At 49.0% G+C, this 18,152-nt stretch overlaps 2 protein-coding genes across 2 annotated transcripts in view; both read right to left on the bottom strand.

Annotated features, from left to right (window-relative positions):
* Positions 1-1,427, bottom strand: part of Hoxd3 (homeobox D3) — a 19,169-nt gene extending 17,742 nt beyond the window's left edge. The window contains exon 1 of the mRNA XM_032903510.1: positions 1,402-1,427. The gene's annotated coding sequence lies outside the window, so the exon portion shown is untranslated. The remainder of the gene's footprint in view (positions 1-1,401) is intronic.
* On the bottom strand, positions 943-18,152 carry Hoxd4 (homeobox D4). The gene is made up of 6 exons (XM_032903512.1): positions 17,758-18,152; positions 7,456-7,533; positions 6,717-6,752; positions 4,099-4,602; positions 2,375-3,204; positions 943-1,825 (listed from the first exon to the last, which is right to left on the bottom strand). Exons 5-6 carry the CDS (start codon positions 2,799-2,801, stop codon positions 1,497-1,499), a joined length of 756 nt encoding a protein of 251 aa, XP_032759403.1. The 5' UTR covers positions 2,802-3,204; positions 4,099-4,602; positions 6,717-6,752; positions 7,456-7,533; positions 17,758-18,152; the 3' UTR covers positions 943-1,496.

Raw genomic sequence — 18,152 nt, 5'->3', positions numbered from 1 at the left:
CCCATTTCTTACTTTTGTGGGGGTAATTGCAATCAGGGGTTTCTGTTTGGAGTTTTGGGGTTCACGCTTTCAAAGACTTGTTTCATTTGACTATATAATAAACCCTGTCACCACCTTGGACTCTTATCCTCCTTGTCCTTAAGGAGGTTTTAAGAAAATGAGATTTGAGCTTTTCCCAGGCATGGAATAAAAATAAATAAATATTAAAACATCTTTCTCCTTGTTTGAGATTCTTTTTAAGTTACTATCTTCAAGGTAAATAAGTGGGCCTAAAAACTTTCAGAGCTTACAAGTTCTGCTTCTAATTAATGTCTCTTTAAAAAAAAAAAAACTTCAAGGGAAAGCAGTTTAAGATCAACTCTGTGGGCTTCTAGAGTCTATTAGTTTCTTTTTAAAAATAAGGCTTCCTTACCTGCCCACTCTCTCCCTACTACACAGCACCACTCCCTGTATAAGGCCATACACGGAGTCCTATAAAATGCTGCTATTTGGGCTAGTTGGAGCATTTGGAATCTAGGTGGAATAAAATTCAGACATTATCTGATGACCCAGAGCATATAGGTTTTGTTTTCTTTCCCCAGAGGAAAATATTAGACCATTTGTTCCCCACCCCCTTTCTTTCAACCACCCAGAACTGCTTGTAAACACCGTGCTGGGAAAGCACATGTGGAAACACATTTTCAAAAACTCGGGTTTTCCTGGATCCTTGATTTCCCTCTTGAAGGGTTAAGGGCCTCCTCCACATATCTGCAGGGTGGGGTGGTGGTAAGAGGGAGGAGCTCAAAATCCGGAATAGGGCCAGAAAGGAGCCCACAGCCCTCTAATCCTATTCACCACCCTAAGGGTTTTGGCACGCAGGTATCAGTTACTTTCTGTAGTCCATACCCCCGGAACAAATAAATATTCAAGCAAATATAATCTAAACATAAAATAACCCGTTTCCACTTCCTTCTTGGATTTATTTCTTTGGGCATGGGCCACTGGGAGCAAAACATTTCTTTTTATCACAGAAGAAATTCTATAGATTATTCAGAAAGTTCTGAGCTTCTGACTCAGCTCTCCTGCTTGCAGTGGAAGCACCTAGCACTGGGTGCTGGCCTTCTGCCTCAACTCCCCCACAGTTACTATGCCACGCAGCTCCCTGGAGGGGTGGTGTGGAGGAGAACATCCCGGTTCACACTGGGGTGAAGCCTCCGACCTTCATTTGCAAATTCAAAATCCAACAGCAGAGATTTTCAGGAGTTTAATGACTCACCAAGGGTTTATGTTCTCAGTAGCTCCTGCCATTTGATAATCTACTTAAAGAAGCCCGCCCTCCCTCCCACCCTTCCCCACTTTAGGGAGGGGGCTGCCCTCGGGCAGGATGGTAACCTGCGGGTCCCAGGTCCACCCCCACAGTACCTTAGAGCCCAGTGAGGTGACAGCAGGCCCCGCCTGCACCCGCAGCTTCGCCTCAACCTGGAGTGCAAGAAGGAATGGGCCCAGGGTCCCCACTTCTATAAGGTCGTCAGGTCCGTATGGTGGTCCTTGGCCATTGGCTGCAAATGCTGGCTGGGGGCAGCTGAAGAGGAGCAGGAAGATGAGGAAGAAGAAGATCTGCCCTTGGTGTTGGGCAGTTTGTGGTCTTTTTTCCACTTCATCCTCCGGTTCTGGAACCAGATCTTGATCTGGCGCTCAGACAGACACAGGGTGTGAGCGATTTCAATCCGACGGCGCCTGGTCAGATACCTGTTAAAATGAAATTCCTTTTCCAGTTCTAGGACTTGCTGTCTGGTGTAGGCCGTCCGGGAACGCTTGGGCTCCCCGCCGGTGTAGTTGGGGTTCACTATGAGATAAAACAGACAGGACAACCAGGTCAGAGCCCGGCCACTAGTTAGGCCCCAGGCTTGCCTCTGCCCTCACTTCCTGGCGCGTCTCGCAGCCCTCGGGTGCCCCCCCTGTGCTCCAAGCTGGCCAGCTTCCTCCCTCCCGCCCTCCTCCAAAACATACACTCACTCCATCCAACCCCTTCCAAGCACCCACTCCCCAAGCTCACAGGTCCTTAAAGGTACTCCCTTGCCCCTGGCCCACCAAGAGCTCGGGATCTCCAACATTTTGGAAATGCCCTTCTCTTGCTCTGCGTTCCCTCTGCTTTGGAAATGGAGTCCTCCCCCACCCCACCCCCATCCCCACCCCCTTTTGCGCCCACAGTCAAGCAGCCAGCCACATGGTCCCGGCCTGCTCCCTCAGCTATAAAAATTTATGGAGAGAGTAATTGCGGCGCCCAAGGAAGCTTCACAAGCCCCCACTCATTCGCAACCCTCCGGGGGGCCCAGGCCAAAAGATGCAAGTAGGGGTGGGGGAGGGCTATGAGGTCCCTGCACCCGCTCCTTACCCGAATTCACATGCACCTTCTTCATCCAAGGGTAGACCACAGCGGGCTGCTTGAGTGCTGTCCCGGGGGGCGGCTGCTTGGGGCCGGTGGGCTGGCTGCAGGCCCGAGCGCCAGGCAGGGGCGCAGGCGGGGGCGCTGGGCACGGCTCTCCCGGGGCACTGTAGTGACTTCCCGGGCCGCTCGGCTCCTGTCCGTGACCCCGCGCGGGCAGCGCTGAGCCAGGCCCGGGCCCGCCGCCTCCGAAGGGTTGCTCACCGAAGTCGGGCCGTGGGTAGAGCCCCGGGGGCTGGAAGTCGGAGCCCTGTGCACCGCTGCCGTAGTAGTCGGCTCCCTGCTCGCCTAGGTAGCCACCCTGCAAATATTCCTCGCACGGAGGAAACTTGGGGTCCACGTACTTAGAGTTCACCATATACGAACTCATGGCCATTAATTTCAGAAGGTAGAAAATACTAATTTTTCTCGTGTTGTCTTTTTTCTCCTTCCATTGGGCCCTCCTACTTGCTGTCAACTGAATAAAGTTGGGCGGCCATGTGACCAGGCCAGCCAATAGGAAGAGAGCATGTTTATCACCGGGTTGGTGAGCATCTCATAATTTTCACAAATTTAACTAAATAACATACGTGTAATCAAGTGACTTGCCATGCCACATTTGAGAGTCCCTGACAGATGTTAATATAGTTTTGATTCTATCCCCGAGACCCCAATTTGCAGCAGATAATCTCAGCTTTTGTCTTCCACTGACTTTGCTAACCTCCCATGCCCTCCTCACTCACCGTCGCCTGAAGCAGCCCCCAGAATGGGCATAGTTCAAAGAAGAGTGAATTCTCCTACTGGGGTGCAAAATAAGGAAAAATGAGTGTGGGCAGTGTGGCCTCCGAGTTGGGTAGAGTCCTAGGCAGGCAGCCTGCCGGGCCAGCTGGCAGGAGTCCCTGGACTCTGACATACAAAGACCTGTCCTGGCTTTGTCTTCATCAGGGTCACCCAAAAGTTACCCGAATCTGGCGGACCTGAATTGAGTTAGGCAATGAGTAACCACTATGCTTTTCTGCCAATGTCCAGGCTGGGATGTTTCTAGTTGAAGGTGGGTCTTGCTGGTATGGCAGGAGGCCCTCACAGTTCTGGGTCTGGTGGCTGAGGGTTGGGTCAGGTTTGGATGGCGGTGAGGGGGGAACTTAACCTTGCCTAAATGTATCCCAGTGGTCTCCGATGGCCTTCTTTCCAGTTTGTCCTCTTCCCACACAAGGTCTTAAAACCAGGTGAGCCCCATTTGGGTACCTTTGTATCTCATGCTCCTTGGGACAGGGCTTCTGCCGAGCTTGGGGGCCTTTCACCTCACTCTCCACTACCCTAAGACCCGGTCCTTTGGCCTTACACCCAGGAAACCACTTAAGCACCTACTGGAACATCTATAGGAGTTTCTCCAGGAAAAGGCTGTACAATCCCAGCAGGCAAAGCCGATCATCCTGGAGTCTAAGGTAATGAAAAGAAAGAGGTGGCTTGCCGGCTCGGCCGCCACTTCTCTCTGCGCCTGAGGCTCTGGCCATGTCGGATATATATGAAGTTTTTGCATCGACCATATATTCCCCTAGAATCGAATCTGTGACTATGTGGGTACCACACAAATTCGGTTCTACAGGGTATATATAGACAACGTTACAACCTTGGGTCCTACCCAGAGCAGACATTCAGGCAGCTGCCAGACCTGATCTCTTCAGCACAGTCACCAGGAACTCCCCAAGCCTGGTGTTCAGAGATGGTGCAGGTAGGCTCGGTGACAATTTGTAGTAATGAGTCCCCTCATCCTCCCACTGCCAGGATGGGGGCCACCAAGCAGCTGAGCAACCAGGACCTTCTTTTTAAAAAAAGGAAAAGAAAAGACGAGGAATTTCTTTCACCCCAGAGATGGCGGCTTTATTGCCCCTTCTCAGAATCCAAATCTCCCGCCCCCTTATCAAGTGGTATTTCCCAAAAAGAAGCAAAGGCCTTTAGCAGCAGAAAAGGAGTTTTGAAAAAGGCAAAAGGGATACTCTTCAACAAAACCTGAGCCAAGTTAGTGGCCAAGGCTAGTCCTCCTGGAATTCGAGCATTTACCTTCCTGGGCCCTCAGCCCCGCCAGACTTTCGGATCCGCTGCTGCTGCTGCTGCTGCTTCTGCTGCTACTGCTGCTGCAGACCCTGCGGCAGGCGCTGTTTGCGGCCACCGAGCCTCCCTGGGCTGAGACTGTCGAGCTAATGGTGAAGGGCAGGGCTAGGGGTCATTCGAAATCATTTACAAACATATCACAAAGTTTCATTATTTTTGCTTTGCCGACAGCAGCACAGAAGAGTACAAAAGTTCACGAATTTCGCCGCCCCAGCGCCTCTGCTATCCTGGGCTTGCCCCTCAATTCAGGGCATCAAGAGCCCAGATGCACTCTGGGGCTGGGCTGTTTCGAGGGCAGAGGGATGCCCTGGCCTGGGCTGATCCTTTTGGGTGTCTGATAACAGATTGAAGATGTCCACATTTCTAAGTGTTGTTTTGATCCCTTCCTCCGTAGTTCGAAAATCATAGTTGGAAGTGTTCAAGCCCCATGCCTTGATTTTGATGGGGTGGGGCAGGGAGACTCCCCTCATCATGTCTAGCAAAACTGGGCGCTCACTTTTACTCTGTACTTCGCTCTTCCTCGCCTTCTTACCATGTCTCCCTTCCACTATTTTGAAGGGATTTCCTGGGTGCTGATTCTAAAACGGGTTAAAATCCATTTGTTTAAAGACTCTCCCCAGTTTCTCCTAAGGTCAAGCCCTTTCACCCATGGGCCCATGGACGAATGGACAGGCTTTCCTGGGGACACTGGGCCTACCTAAGCTTCATCCAGACAAATTGGGGAAGTCTGATGGGCTGAGTGGGGACCACGATGAGTACACACATTTTCATATTTGTTAGACATTGTGACCTGCATTTCACCTTATTGCCTGACTTGTTCAGACAGGTCAAAGCCAACAAGTTATTGATGAACAAAAGCGTTAAATATTCACCTCCCTCTCGACTGCCCATACAAATGCTTTTGATCTCTCCCGGCTTTTTGTGCTGTATGCAGCTACCAGGCGCCAGATTCGGGTGTGCAAGCAAGCAGCTTCGGCAGAGGCAAGCCCTCACAGCCAAGGGTGCCAGGAAAGGAGTCCGGGCAAGACCAGAGAAAGTCCGGGGAGTCCTGAGTTTTCATCGTGCAGACAGATTCACTATGTGCAGGCCCGGTTCACAGAGGGAACCACAAGCTGCGAAGGTCTCAACGTTGCCTATGAGCTCAGCAAAGAAACCTGGCCCCGAGCCCACTCTCAGTTTCTCTGACCATGAAGGAAGACAGCTCACGAGAGAGGGAGAATGCCTGGTCCCTGTGGCCCTTACCAATCTACTCTTCCATTAAAATTAAAGTACCTGGGGTTTGCAGTGAGTGACAAGCCCCCTCCAATTTCCTTGGCTCTCCTTCTAGTGCCAAGCCTTCTAATGACATCCAGAAGATGTCACCAGCATTCTCAGTTTCAAACTTCAGAGCCAAAGAACTGGAGTCCCTGCCCCTGATCCCACCCAGTTCCATTGGACTCTGGAATAGGAATTCTTTAACTACAGCTAAGGAGAAGAGGTGGGGTGAAAGAGAAAGTCCTCTTCTTGTTCACCCGTTATCCTAAACCTAGGGCTCACTCCAGTGAAGCTAGGACCCAGAAAGGGACAGGAGAGGAATGTCCACGTAAGCTCAGAAGTTGTAGCCCTTCCCAGAAGCAGGCCAATCCAACCTACCCAAGGCCATCAAGGATTATATGTTTGTTTCTGTTTGTAATAAATCAAAATTTAAATTAAAACACCTATATATATATACAGCAAGAGAAGGTTGAGATAGACTGGGCAGAGATAATAATGGCTGTACCGCGGGGGGGGGGGCTGCTGCCTCGGTGCTGATTGGGTCAATTCTAGCAGTTGTGGATGCTGGCCCACCCGCAGTTCGTTGATAGGGTGGGCTGCTAATTAGCTGCAAGTCCGTTGCACCTGTGCGAGCCAAAGAAGCCAGGGAAAGGCCTGTAAGGTACAGGGAGGTCCCGGAAGATAAGGTACAGGGAGGTCCCGGAAGACGAGGGTGATCCCCTGCCGTGCGTTTACTAGTGCAGGTGACTGTGACCTAGGCCCCAGAAATACTTTCTAGACGGTAAACCTGAAGCTTCCACCCCCTCCCCAAGTGAGTCCGTTTTTGGCCTGGGGAGGCAGCACCAGTCCTTAACCCTCCCATCTCCGCTGGTGCTGACCTTCGCCCATCACCTCCAAGCGTTAGCACTGCCCTTTCGTTACTCAGAAGAATAGGAAAGGTACTTACAATGGTTCTCCCTGGTAATTCCTGGTGCTCCAAAACCTGTTGCAATGAAAATGGGGTCTCTCAAATGTCACAGGACAATAAAGCAGACATAGACGACCTGCAAAAAGTGACAAGGCCCAGACACTCCACCGATACCTAGAACTCCTTGCTTCTGGTGGTCGACCGCCTGCGGGAACTGCGCAAAGTTCTTCTCCGATAGCATCCTCGAAGGCAGAGCTAAAAGGTTAGGAAGTCGGTTCTGGTCACCTCCCTACTTCATGCACCCTTGGGCAAAACTCTTCCGGTTAGGCGGCCTGACTCAGACTGCCTGAGGCAGGGTTTCCCCAGGGGGGAAATGGGAAGTCAGAAGACAGGCCTTTGTGCATTTCCTTCTGCAGCAGGCCGGTGGGTGCGGGTCCACTAGTCAGCCTGCAGACATACTATTTGTCCCGACCCCAATTCCATGTCTGTTCCCTCTGGGAACAGTTCAGCCCTCCTTTTCGAGTTTCGGGTTGGTTTCGAATTCCATCCCAGCGTCCAAACCTGCATTCTCCTCAAGGGAGGAGCAGGCAAGGCAGGGACATACTTCCCCATATCTCCAATTCAAAACAATCATTTCCTTCCGAAGGGAAATGAGAACCCAAAGGTAACCAGAAAGGAAAATGGATGCATTTAAAGGAAAATGATCTAGCTCTTACAGAAATGGTCTAACATATGATCTAATTCTATCGGCTTGACACTATATTTTTTTTTAACATACCTGCAGGAGAACCTACAGACCGATCACAGAATGGTGGTTTCCTCAGGCGCTCATGTCCAGCTTCAAGTTTTTAGTCCCCTAGGAACAGAAAGGAAAAAAAAAAAAAAAAAAAAACTCCTTCTGAGCTCTCTCAGAGGTAACTCATCTCCATCCATCCCCTCTCACTCCCCACCCCCAACCATCATCGCTTTCTTATACTTTAAAGTAGTTGCCCCACTACTGAGAGGAGAGTATAAGTCCTGCTTTTGGGGTAGAAACACTCATCTCCCAACTTTCCAGGTGTACAAATCGGGGGGGACGCCAAGACCCTCCTTCTATTTCTTAAATTAGGTTTAGGCTAAAATTAAAATTAACTTCGATAGATAGGCTTTCCTCAAGCCGACGAGGCTGGGCTCAGAGCCCCCTGCCCCACAAATCCAGAGTTCTTGTGGGTAAAGTAATAAGTGACTTACTGTTCTTCTTTTCCAGAGGGTAGGACAGCTAAGAGAAGAGCTGTCTCCTGAGCCTGGCGGGCGGGCGGGCGGGCGGGCGGGCGGGCGGGCGCTGGCTGGAGCCTCTCACTTTCCTATCGCAGCGACAGGAACCAAGCATCTGCACTTGTATGCTCTTAACCTAATTTATGGTGGGAATTATATTTTGGCTTGTCAACTCTCAAGCCATAAAACAAAGTTTATTGGAATCACGTGTTTGTAAACAGCCACTCAGGTCCCTGCACTGCAGAACCATAAATAACCTTTGGCTTTAAACTTTTATTCACTAAATAAAGGTTCAGTGCAACTGTCCCCTTGGATTTAAATAGTTCCAAATATCCAGAATGCAAGGGAGGTCATATTCATACCAACACCCCAGGCTTTTCAACTTGCATCTTTTCAGAGAAAGCTGTTTAAATTGGGGGGTAGTGCTATTTGGAAAAGGCTGGTTGGTGGGCATGTCTGTCTTATGAGTCTTTGGCTGCATTCGCTGTGAGTACCATCAACTCCTTTATTTCAATCATTTTCTAGCATTCGATGTGGTGAGCAGGAAGGACAAAGGCCACTTCTTCCTTGCTTATCACAGAAGTTGGAAATTATTTGAGATTTTGCTTGATTCAATGGAGAAGAGTGGCTAGGGGACTGGGGGTGGGGAGGCAGCTGGGGTTAACACTTAGCGTCCTCTGTATTGTTGTGGATGGGGCTGGGTGAAAGATGAAGATGGCCACATGCCTAGAGGTTTTTATAATTTGCTTAGATCTGAAAGAGAAGCCTTTGCAAGTGACCAAACTGCTTAAAACAGCAAGACTTGGGGGTTTGGCGAAGTGAGAAAGTGGAGGATAGCCCCCACCGGACTCTGGGAGTAAGGCTCTAAAGGAGGTTATAAAGCAATAAAACAGCCCTGGTGTGAAGAAGCCGGGTGTGAGGAAGCACTGGAGGCTCTTAAAGAACCTGAGCCCAGGAAGTCAGATGTGCACAATCCCACTGTGTGCCCAAGTCATTTAGCACCGGGCTCAAGGGTCCCCGAAGGCCCACATCTGAGTGGGTTCTTCAGTAGCTCCTCCCCACTGTTGGCTCCCATCACAGGGAGAGACTAAGAAAGAAAGAAGTGCAGGGCTATCTCTGTCTATCCTGCTGAGCAATCCAGGAAAGGGGCTGGACACTCCACATGGAGAATGTGGCTGTCTCTGCTTGGGAGAGATATGAGAGACAAGAGTGGGGGATGGTAGGAAGTCCCCACCTCCCAAGAAGAGGCACAGATAAGAAGAGAATTGGCCCCCATCACCCTTCAGTAGCTCTACAGAAGTGCCACAAACCTTGTGAAAACGTGTGGCTTTTTTTGGGGGGGGGGCTACTCTGATAAAATAATGGATGTGTTGCACAGATTTGTAAAGTGCACACCACACACACACAAACACACACACACACACACACATTTGATTTATAAATCAAATGCACTTACAACAGTTCCTAACAGAAAACCCCCACTTTGTATAAAGATCTCTTTGCATGCTAATTTCCAGCCATTATATGTGCATTTGCAAATGCACTTCCTGATTTGACTCTCATTAGCCAGAAAACAGGGGATTGTCAGACCAGACACTAGGACAACCCTTTATTCCCTCTGATCAAAACAAAACAAAACAAAACAAAAACAAAAACAAAAACAAAAACCCCAACCAACCAAACAAAAAAGACCAAAACCAAAAACCATCAGCCATGTAGAAAGACTTTTGTGGGTTTGGTTTTGTTTTTATAATAATTGGTAGCGTATTCTTAAAGTAATGGGTAGAGATAAACCTTCGAAAACTGATTTTTGGTAGCACTAGATGAGCAACTTTGAAATGAATCCTGAAAGAGATAATGACCACCAGGGCATTGAGAAAAGTTTTAATTTTTAGGATATGAGGAATCAAAGGGCAGTTGACTTTCTAGGCCATTGTGATGAGTCTTTTGTAAGGAGGTGAGAGCCGGTTAGAAACAAGCCTTGAGACATGGCGGATGGACAACAGTGCCCGGTATCTAGTTGGCAATCAGTAGTTAGTTTTTATGGATGAGAAGTGATAAGAAAGCTGTCTGAGACATGCTTGCAAACTTGACTGTAATTTTCACAGGAAGACGCAGCCTGCTCTGGGTGTTTAAGGGAGTGACAGGAAATGAGGTGAGATGTGAGGAAATGGGAGGAAGGAAGGAATGTATTGGAGACGGACATCTTTGTTTTCTTATCTTAGAGCTCAAAGGCAAAATGATTAAGAAGCAAGTATGTACCTTCCTCTAACCGTCCCTGTTATTGTGTCACACCTCCAGTGGCCTAGGTTTTGTGAATGAAAGGGAGAGAACAGGGATCTGGCAGAGAGAATTTGAGCATCGGTGGGGAAAGGAGGTCTTCTGTACTGTGCTTGGGTTCCTCAGGGCTTCTCCACCCCACCCCTGTAATTGAGAGTCCTAGTAGGATCTTGGGAATGCCAGCACAAGTGCTCAAACTCTGAACCCCAATGAACATCCTGTCTCCCAAGGACTTTGAATGTTGGCAGTTGTTCCAGTTGACAAGGAAGGGAGAAGAGAGGATGGTCTTCCTGTAAAATATGTAAGGAAGCTGGGCAGTGGAGGTGCAGGCTTTAATCCCAGCACTTGGGATGCAGAGGCAGGAAAATTTCTTGTGAGTTCAAGGGCAGCCTAATGAGTTCTGGGATAGCTAGGGCTATAAGGAGAAGCTCTGTCTTGAAAAAGAAAACAAGAGAAACCAACAAAAACAAACAAAAACCACCACCTCACCAAAAAAAAAACAAAAAAACAAAAAAAAAACAAAAACAAAAACAAACCAAAAAAGTAAGAAATTAGTTCCCTAGTAAACTAGAACCTGGGTATGGCCTCTTCTCGTTTAACTAGAGCCAATCCTGAGAATTTCTTCCCAGGCCTTCCATGATATAAGGTCCCCTGTAAGACTTCCCCGACCCAGATGCTCCCAGGAAGGAGAGAGGGAAGGGATCCCAGAAGACAGCAGATATTTCAGGTTCAGTGCCGGTCAACCTTCAGTACACTCAATGAAACTCATGCTAATGTTGGCTCAGTAAGAGGCCTGTTACCTAGAAAGGATGTTGAGCTCTCAAGCTAAATGTTTGCACAAGTAGGGACTGATAGAGTGAAGCCTTGACTGAATCCCTAGCCAGAAACATGTTGTACAAGGAGTCTACCCAGGACTTGTGCTGAAGGACACAGGCTAGTGTCAGAGCCAGAGAAGAACTGAACAGGGATTCCCAAGCAAACAAGAAATGTAATTCTGTCCTCTTGGCACTACCCTACTGAAGTTCCTCTCAATAGAGCAACTTACTAGTTTAGAGTCCTCGGTAAGGAAGAAGACCCTAAAGGAAAAAGATCTCAGTAGGATATAAGAACCTTTTGTCAGAAAAGGGCCTGGAGGCAGGATGTCTGACTTGGGGTCAGAGGCTTTGTGGTTCCAAGAAGAGTGTTTAAGTGCTAGAGAGGACTGGGCTCGATGGCTTGGGAATTGGATGGCCTGTAGTGTTGCTCCCTTTGGCTATAGATGGAACTTTACCAGGCCCAAACTGGAGGGAGACGACACGCTTGTGTGGTTTCAGGGATAATCTGACCCAGACTCTTGGAGTAATCAAGAAAAGCAGCTTGAAAACTGGTGGCGGAAGGCAGAGCTCAAGAGGTGGGAACCTGGTCTCAGGCAGTGTGCACATATGTGTGGGTTATAGCCTGAAGTGATGTGATAAAAGAGAAGAATTGCAACCAGGCACAGAGGCACACACCTACAACCAATCCTCACATTTGGGAGGCTGAGGGCAGAATGATTGACAGTTTGAGGCGAGTTTGAGCTTTGCAACAGGGTCCTATCTCCAAAGTTTTGTTTGTTTCTCTCCAAGAAATGGGAGGGCCTTTGCAAATTTGAAGGATAAGTCCTTCTAAAAACATGCTTTGTCGGGGTTGGGGATTTGGCTCAGTGGTAGAGCGCCTGCCTAGGAAGCGCAAGGTCCTGGGTTCGGTCCCCAGCCCCAGAAAAAAAAACAAAAAAAAACATGCTTTGTCATTACTCTTACCCAAGTTGGGTATTGGGTTCAGCCATAGCCAGGATGCCTAAATCATAGGGTGCAGGTAGATTAAGCGAGGGAGAGGGGCCTGGCCTTTTGCTTTCTTACCTAGAACTGTAGGAAAATAGAAGAATGACCCTCTGAGTGGGCGTGGCCGACAGGACAACAGGGTGATGCTGGAAGGGACTGGAGGATCTGATGGTGAGCTCAGGAAAGACGGCAAGCCCTCCCAAAGAGGTCAAAACACACCTATAGGAGTCTGAGGCTACCTGTTAAGGAGCCAAGAGCTCTTTCCTCCTGGGTGGAACCCTGATGTGTGTAGGTGCTAGACACCGAGATCTGACAGGCCATCGCTGATGAGACCTGACCAAGATTTATTTTATTTTATTGCTTTGTTTCATTGAGGTAGGGACTTGCTATGAACTCCCTATGAAGCCCAGGCTGGCCTCAAATTCAAATGTTGATCCTTCCGCTGCAGCCTCCTTAGTGCTGGGACTATAGACATGAACCACCATGTCCAGTCCGGGTCTCTTCTATCCTCTCTAGAACTTAAGGATTTGGTGAGTAAACCAGCTAGCCTCTTTTTGCCTGTAAAAGCCAAGATCTTATGAGAAAGCAGAGCCAATGCTATTAAGGGCCAGGTGTTAATTTTTTACATGCCAAAGCACTGTTTTAAAGTGTTTATACTCATCACAGTTAGCATTGTGCTCATTACAAAAGTAACGTGAAAGCGGAAATCAAGACACATGCAGTGGACTTAAGCTCCCATGGTACCCTGGGGACTGGAGGGGAAGGACTGCTGTACGTCCAAGGCCAGTCTGGTACCATCAAGATATCCTGCCTTTTAAAAAGTAAGATCCTTAAACATAAAACAATGTTTGGTTAACCAATAGAATAAAACTTTATATTAAAAAAAAAAAGTAAGATCCTCATAAGAACTCTCCCTCATACTCTTATTATTCCTACTTTCAAAGGAGGGAACAGGCTCAAAGATATGGTTCTGATCACCCAAGTTCAAGCAGCAAGGAAGTGTAGGGTACGGGTTTGAACCCAATTAAGCCTGAACCTAGCTTAGAACCTGTTCTTTGAGCTTTCCAAACCCAACGTGATAAATGCATAGACCCTGGAATTTCATCCATAAAATGGAAGAAATTACTCACCTATAGCGCAGTAACTTAAAGACAAAATAAAACATGATCTTCACTCCAGGGTCTCTGGGTATGCCCAGTGTAGACAGAGAAACAACTCAGGATCAGGAGAATAAAGAGCTAAGCAGGAGATACCCATAACCTCTTCAACCTAAGCACACATCCTCACTGCCTTGGGAGAGTGTTTCAGGGTGCCTGGACACTGCTTCTTGACAATGGAATTCAGGGTGTTTGAGGTGTAACCTAGAAACCTCATTTATCCAGACATTTGGGTTCACACAGACCTTTCCTGAGAATCATTGCCCTCAAGTAGGGAATGGGGGAGGGGCATTGCAGGGGACAACAGAGGATCAATGAGGCTGGGTGAGTTGAGGCCATGTCACCTTTGAACCAACAGCCAGCAAAGCACACAGTAGGCCTGCAATGAGCACGTGGTGGGGCAGTAGTGTTGGGGACAGAAATCCACACATCAGCCTGATTCTCAAGCTGTGGATGTGCAGGGTGGGATTTCCCCAGACTCTCAGAGAGTCAGAAATGTGTCACAGGGCCCAGGCCCTGTTCTAAATAAGCAGGAGGAGGGCAGTTGCCTTGCTACAAAGGGATTCCATCCATGCTGCGCCTTCCCAAGCTGCCTGTTCTGGGTGCTAGGAACTTGGGACAAGTGAAAGGCAGGAACTGAGGCTGTTCATGGAGTGCTGCTTCTCACTGTGTTTTAGGTACAGCTTGCTCTACCACAAAATCTGGTTGCCTGCTCCTAGAGAACAGAGTGAGGAAATAACGCCCTCTCTGGGTAGGCGAGGGAAACAATGTGGCCTTTCACCCCAGAATCCGTTTTCAGGCTCCGAGGACCTCAGAGATGCCTCTGTTGAGGGCAGCTATCGGATAAGTGACCACACCATCCACCCTCGTCTGATGCCTCACAGGATGAGCTAGCTGAGGTGGAAGGCGGGGCAGAGGAAGGGGTGGCTCTTGTGTCCTCCCATTCCCCTCCCACTCAGGGCATCTGCGGCATCGGTGAAGCCAGCGAGACGCTTGTCCTACAGCGCCTCCTCCTGGACAAAGCTCTAGACAGCCGAAAAGGGACACTTCCAGTCCTAGAAACCAAGACCAGGCACTTCCTTCCTGGGACATCAGAAATTGGTCCTGCCACGTCCACTGGAGAGGCAAAAAGGGGTCCAAAAGTCTTTGAGGCTACATCTCACCGCCCCACCCCCAGCTCAGACAACAAGCTTGTGTGAATCAGAAGCGAGCATCTCTCATTGATTGGGCGAGGCAGGAGGAAAATCCCTCCAGTTTGTTCATTTATTTATTTACTTATTTATTTGACTGCTCTCTGAGGAGCTCTGAGCCTTAGAACGTGCTGTGCTGATGTACGTAACAAGATCCGAGAACGGTTGTCCCGAAGACTGTCAGTTTGAATGGGCGCCAGGAAGGAAGGCTTTTTCCTAGAGCAGGCAGTGCCAGCCTGGGCGCGCGGGGGTGGGGGGGAGGGACACGATGTATTTCTGAGGTGTGTGTGTGTGTGTGTGTGTGTGTGTGTGTCCGCGCGCGCGCACGCGCCTGGAAAAGAAAAAATTCTACTCAACTACTCTCTCAATATTTGTAACCTATTTCTAATGTACAGACACATTAGGGTGGGGTGGTAAGTCTGAGATTGAAAGTAATTGTAGTCAAGGGTAAAGTAGTGGCTGTCTTTAGATGAAAGGCTGGAGGGAACGTTGAGCAGCAAATCCTAAGGAAGAGGTAATGGATCTGGTTATCTCCTCCGATCGCTCCCTCCCCCAATCTGTGCAGTGCTGGGTCAATCCCTGGGCTGGGCTATTTCACTGCACATGCGCTGGGCGTACGCAGCCCCGCACTGCAGAGGCTCAGAGCAATGCCCGGCCTCAAGCACAGTGCCGTGGGCTCCATCAAGCACTACTCCAGCGCCTGGTTGTGGAGGGACTTGAAAATCCTACCCAAAAGAGGCAGGAAACGTAGTTTCTTTTGCAGAAAAATCTGAATTAATGTCTCAATCAGTTTTTCTAGTTTATTAGTCTGGTTCCTTTAAATCGACAAGATCTCCATGTTGCTCACGGACACTCTCAGCGTTGTATTCGGTTCAGAATTTTCACATATGGGGTGCAGCTTCCCCCTGTTATCTCTTAATGTAGAGGGGGAACGCCACCCTGGGCTTAGAGGGCATAATTTCTCCTTTAGTTTTGCAAAGCTATCAAGTCTAGGAGATACTTTCCTTTGAGACAATGGTATCTATTTTTATCGTTTCCGAGAAAAAGTGCACCTAAATTGGATTTAAATCGGAATTCCGAATTCTTGGTTGCTTCTCCACAGTTTCCGGTGCCCCTGAGTACCCTCGCTAGCCTCCGCACTGCGACAAGGCCGTAAACACCTCTAACAGCTGCCTGCCAGCCCAGGGTGAAATACTGTCTTTGTTCCGGTTTCCCCTGCCTCTTGGGCTCAGAGAACAGAATTCTGGCAAAATACACGTTTTAGTAGAAAGATATGATAGGAAAAAGACGGTTGGTTTGAAGCCAGTTTTCTTGGCTACGTTTGCAATAGCGAACTTTGCTTTTTTCCCCCCTAGTCTTTCTAGAGACTGCAATCCCAGCTCTTGTGTCCACACAAGGAGACACCAAGGCCAGAACATTGGCTCCCCAGTCTATAAATAGAGGTTTGGACCCAGGACGCTGGGAGTTTGCCCACAAACCTCTGAGCTCTTAGGCTCCAAATAACCTTTAAATTTCGTTTCTTTTTTCTCTGTTTTCTTTCTTTTTAATTTATTTTCTGTTGTTAGGTTCGCAGAGACAATGGAGGCAGTTATGGCGGTGCCAACCTCTTATCCTTTCCTTGTAGAGAAAATGTGCGACTTCCCAAACATTTATTTCTCACGATGCAACCAACCATTTCTTTCCAATAAGCGTTTAATATGACCAGGAGGCTTACAAAGATACCCTTGACCCTCCATGTCTGTGCACAGCATCACCTTCCTCCACATAGTCAGAAAGAACCACGTTAGTCACCGAAGCAGACTGGGCTACCAAACCCAGGAAAAAACAGCTGAAACCCCAAACCTACAAGTTGGCCAACAGAACCTCAAGCCCATCCCAGCCCCACCCAGCCTCAGAACTGCAAGTCCACCCCCAGCCCCACCCAGCCTCAGACCATCAAGTGTTTGAGCCCCACCCAACGTCAATGGACCTAACTAGCTGCAGGGCCTGTCAAGGGTTTGCTTTTCAAAAGGGAATGCCTCCTCTCACTATCAGAGGATGCTCTTGGTGTCAACGCTGTGTAGTGGGGAACTGCTTACAAGATACAGAATAAGATGAAAATAAAAACCAAAAACCCACTCCAGAGACAGTGAGCCCTCAGAGTTACTGACCCAGCACAATTCTGCAGACATCAACTGTTCCTCCATTTTGAAATGAGAGTGATTCTATCTTTAATTACTAAAAACACCTTTCTACAAATGTACCACCTATTGTTCCAAATATTTGTACAGCCAACACTGTTATACTGGGGTGTTTGAGCAAACAATAAGAATTTGTGGATTAGGCATTTTGGGGAATGTAGCCCACCGCCGTGTGCAGTCTCATACGCAATGCGGCAGATTGTCTAAGGTTTCAATGCTTCCCTGTGTGTTCACAAAGGAACAGAAAATAGGGACTTCAAAATGCATCATCAAATATCATCCAAAATTCTGGGGAGGAAAACAACATTATGTCCTGCAATGGTTTTCTTTTTCTTTTTTTTCCTGTGCGTTTTGGTTCAGTAGTTTCAAAGTAGGGAAAGATTGCTGTGTGGTGTTTATTGGAAAATGAAAAAAAAAATACCACAAGACATTTGGAAAGCAAAAAGATCTACTCTTTCACTACTCTGACAAATGAGAAACACACGCGATGTTTGAACTTCGAAATGCCTCGCATTTCTCAAATATCTATTGGTTTTATCCTAAAACCTGTACCAGATTTTCTGATATTACTTCCCATGACAAACATCCAATTCGTGACAGAAAATAGTCCAAATTCACCTGACACACTATCGGATGTAGGAGGAACCTAGCTTGGGCTATTATCATTTTCTCCTTAAAAATTAGAGAAACGTTTGAAAATAACTACAGCGTCTTTATACACAAGGCCCAATAAACTTAGATCCTAAAAATTGGCCTCACCCGTGAAACACACCCTGAATACACCGAAGCCGCCCCACCCCCACCCACGCCCCAATCCTCGAAAAACACCTGTTAACCTAGGGTAGCTCTGACCACCATCAAACCACAGAAACACAATATCCTATACGATCCGAAACCCTTACTAACCCCCACCCCCAGCCATGCCAAGGAGTCCAGAGACCATTTGCACATTCTTCTCAGGGCGGATTGGGGGAGGGGGTTCCAAGTCTGCGGGTTTCCAAGTCAAGAGATCTCTGGGGTGGGGGGTGGGAACGAAGCAGTCCCCTGTGCACTTTTGAGCCTAGCGAGACCCTACTTCGAGCCCCAAGGGACATACATTAAGGACGGGGATGCAGAGAGCGATCCCCAGGTTCTTGGATAATGCAGGGAGCAGGGGAAGTGGCACCCATTGGCCAAGGCTGTGGTGGAGACAGCTCGGGCGCCAGTAGGGCGGCTCTTACCCGGAGGGTGCGGAGCTGCGGTCGGTCGGCCCGGGCCACCGCTGGAATCCATCCGGCGCTGCCGGGCTGCGCTTACCGTCGGCCGCAGGTTTGGGCTCATGTTGCTGAAGGGATCGGGTGGGAAGTGCGCGGCCCGGGTCGCCTTGTGGAAGCAGGCGGTCGGCTCCCCGCAGGAGTGTGAGCGGCGGCGGGTGGCTCGGCGCCCGGGGCTCCTTCCGGGCTCCCCGCCGACTCCGGAGGCGGCCCTGATCGCGACCCGGGGCGAGCTGCCGTGGAGTCGCGGCGGGAGCCCAGGCCGCTGCGGACCACGCGATCCCGCAGCCGGCGACTAGAGCCCACCTCTGCAGAGACAAAGGTTAGAAAAAGAGGGGGTGAGGCTCTGGGAAAGCAGAATG

This window comes from Rattus rattus, chromosome 5, assembly GCF_011064425.1.
Source record: "Rattus rattus isolate New Zealand chromosome 5, Rrattus_CSIRO_v1, whole genome shotgun sequence".
Lineage (NCBI taxonomy): Eukaryota > Metazoa > Chordata > Mammalia > Rodentia > Muridae > Rattus > Rattus rattus.
This window is presented reverse-complemented; position numbering and strand designations above follow the sequence as displayed.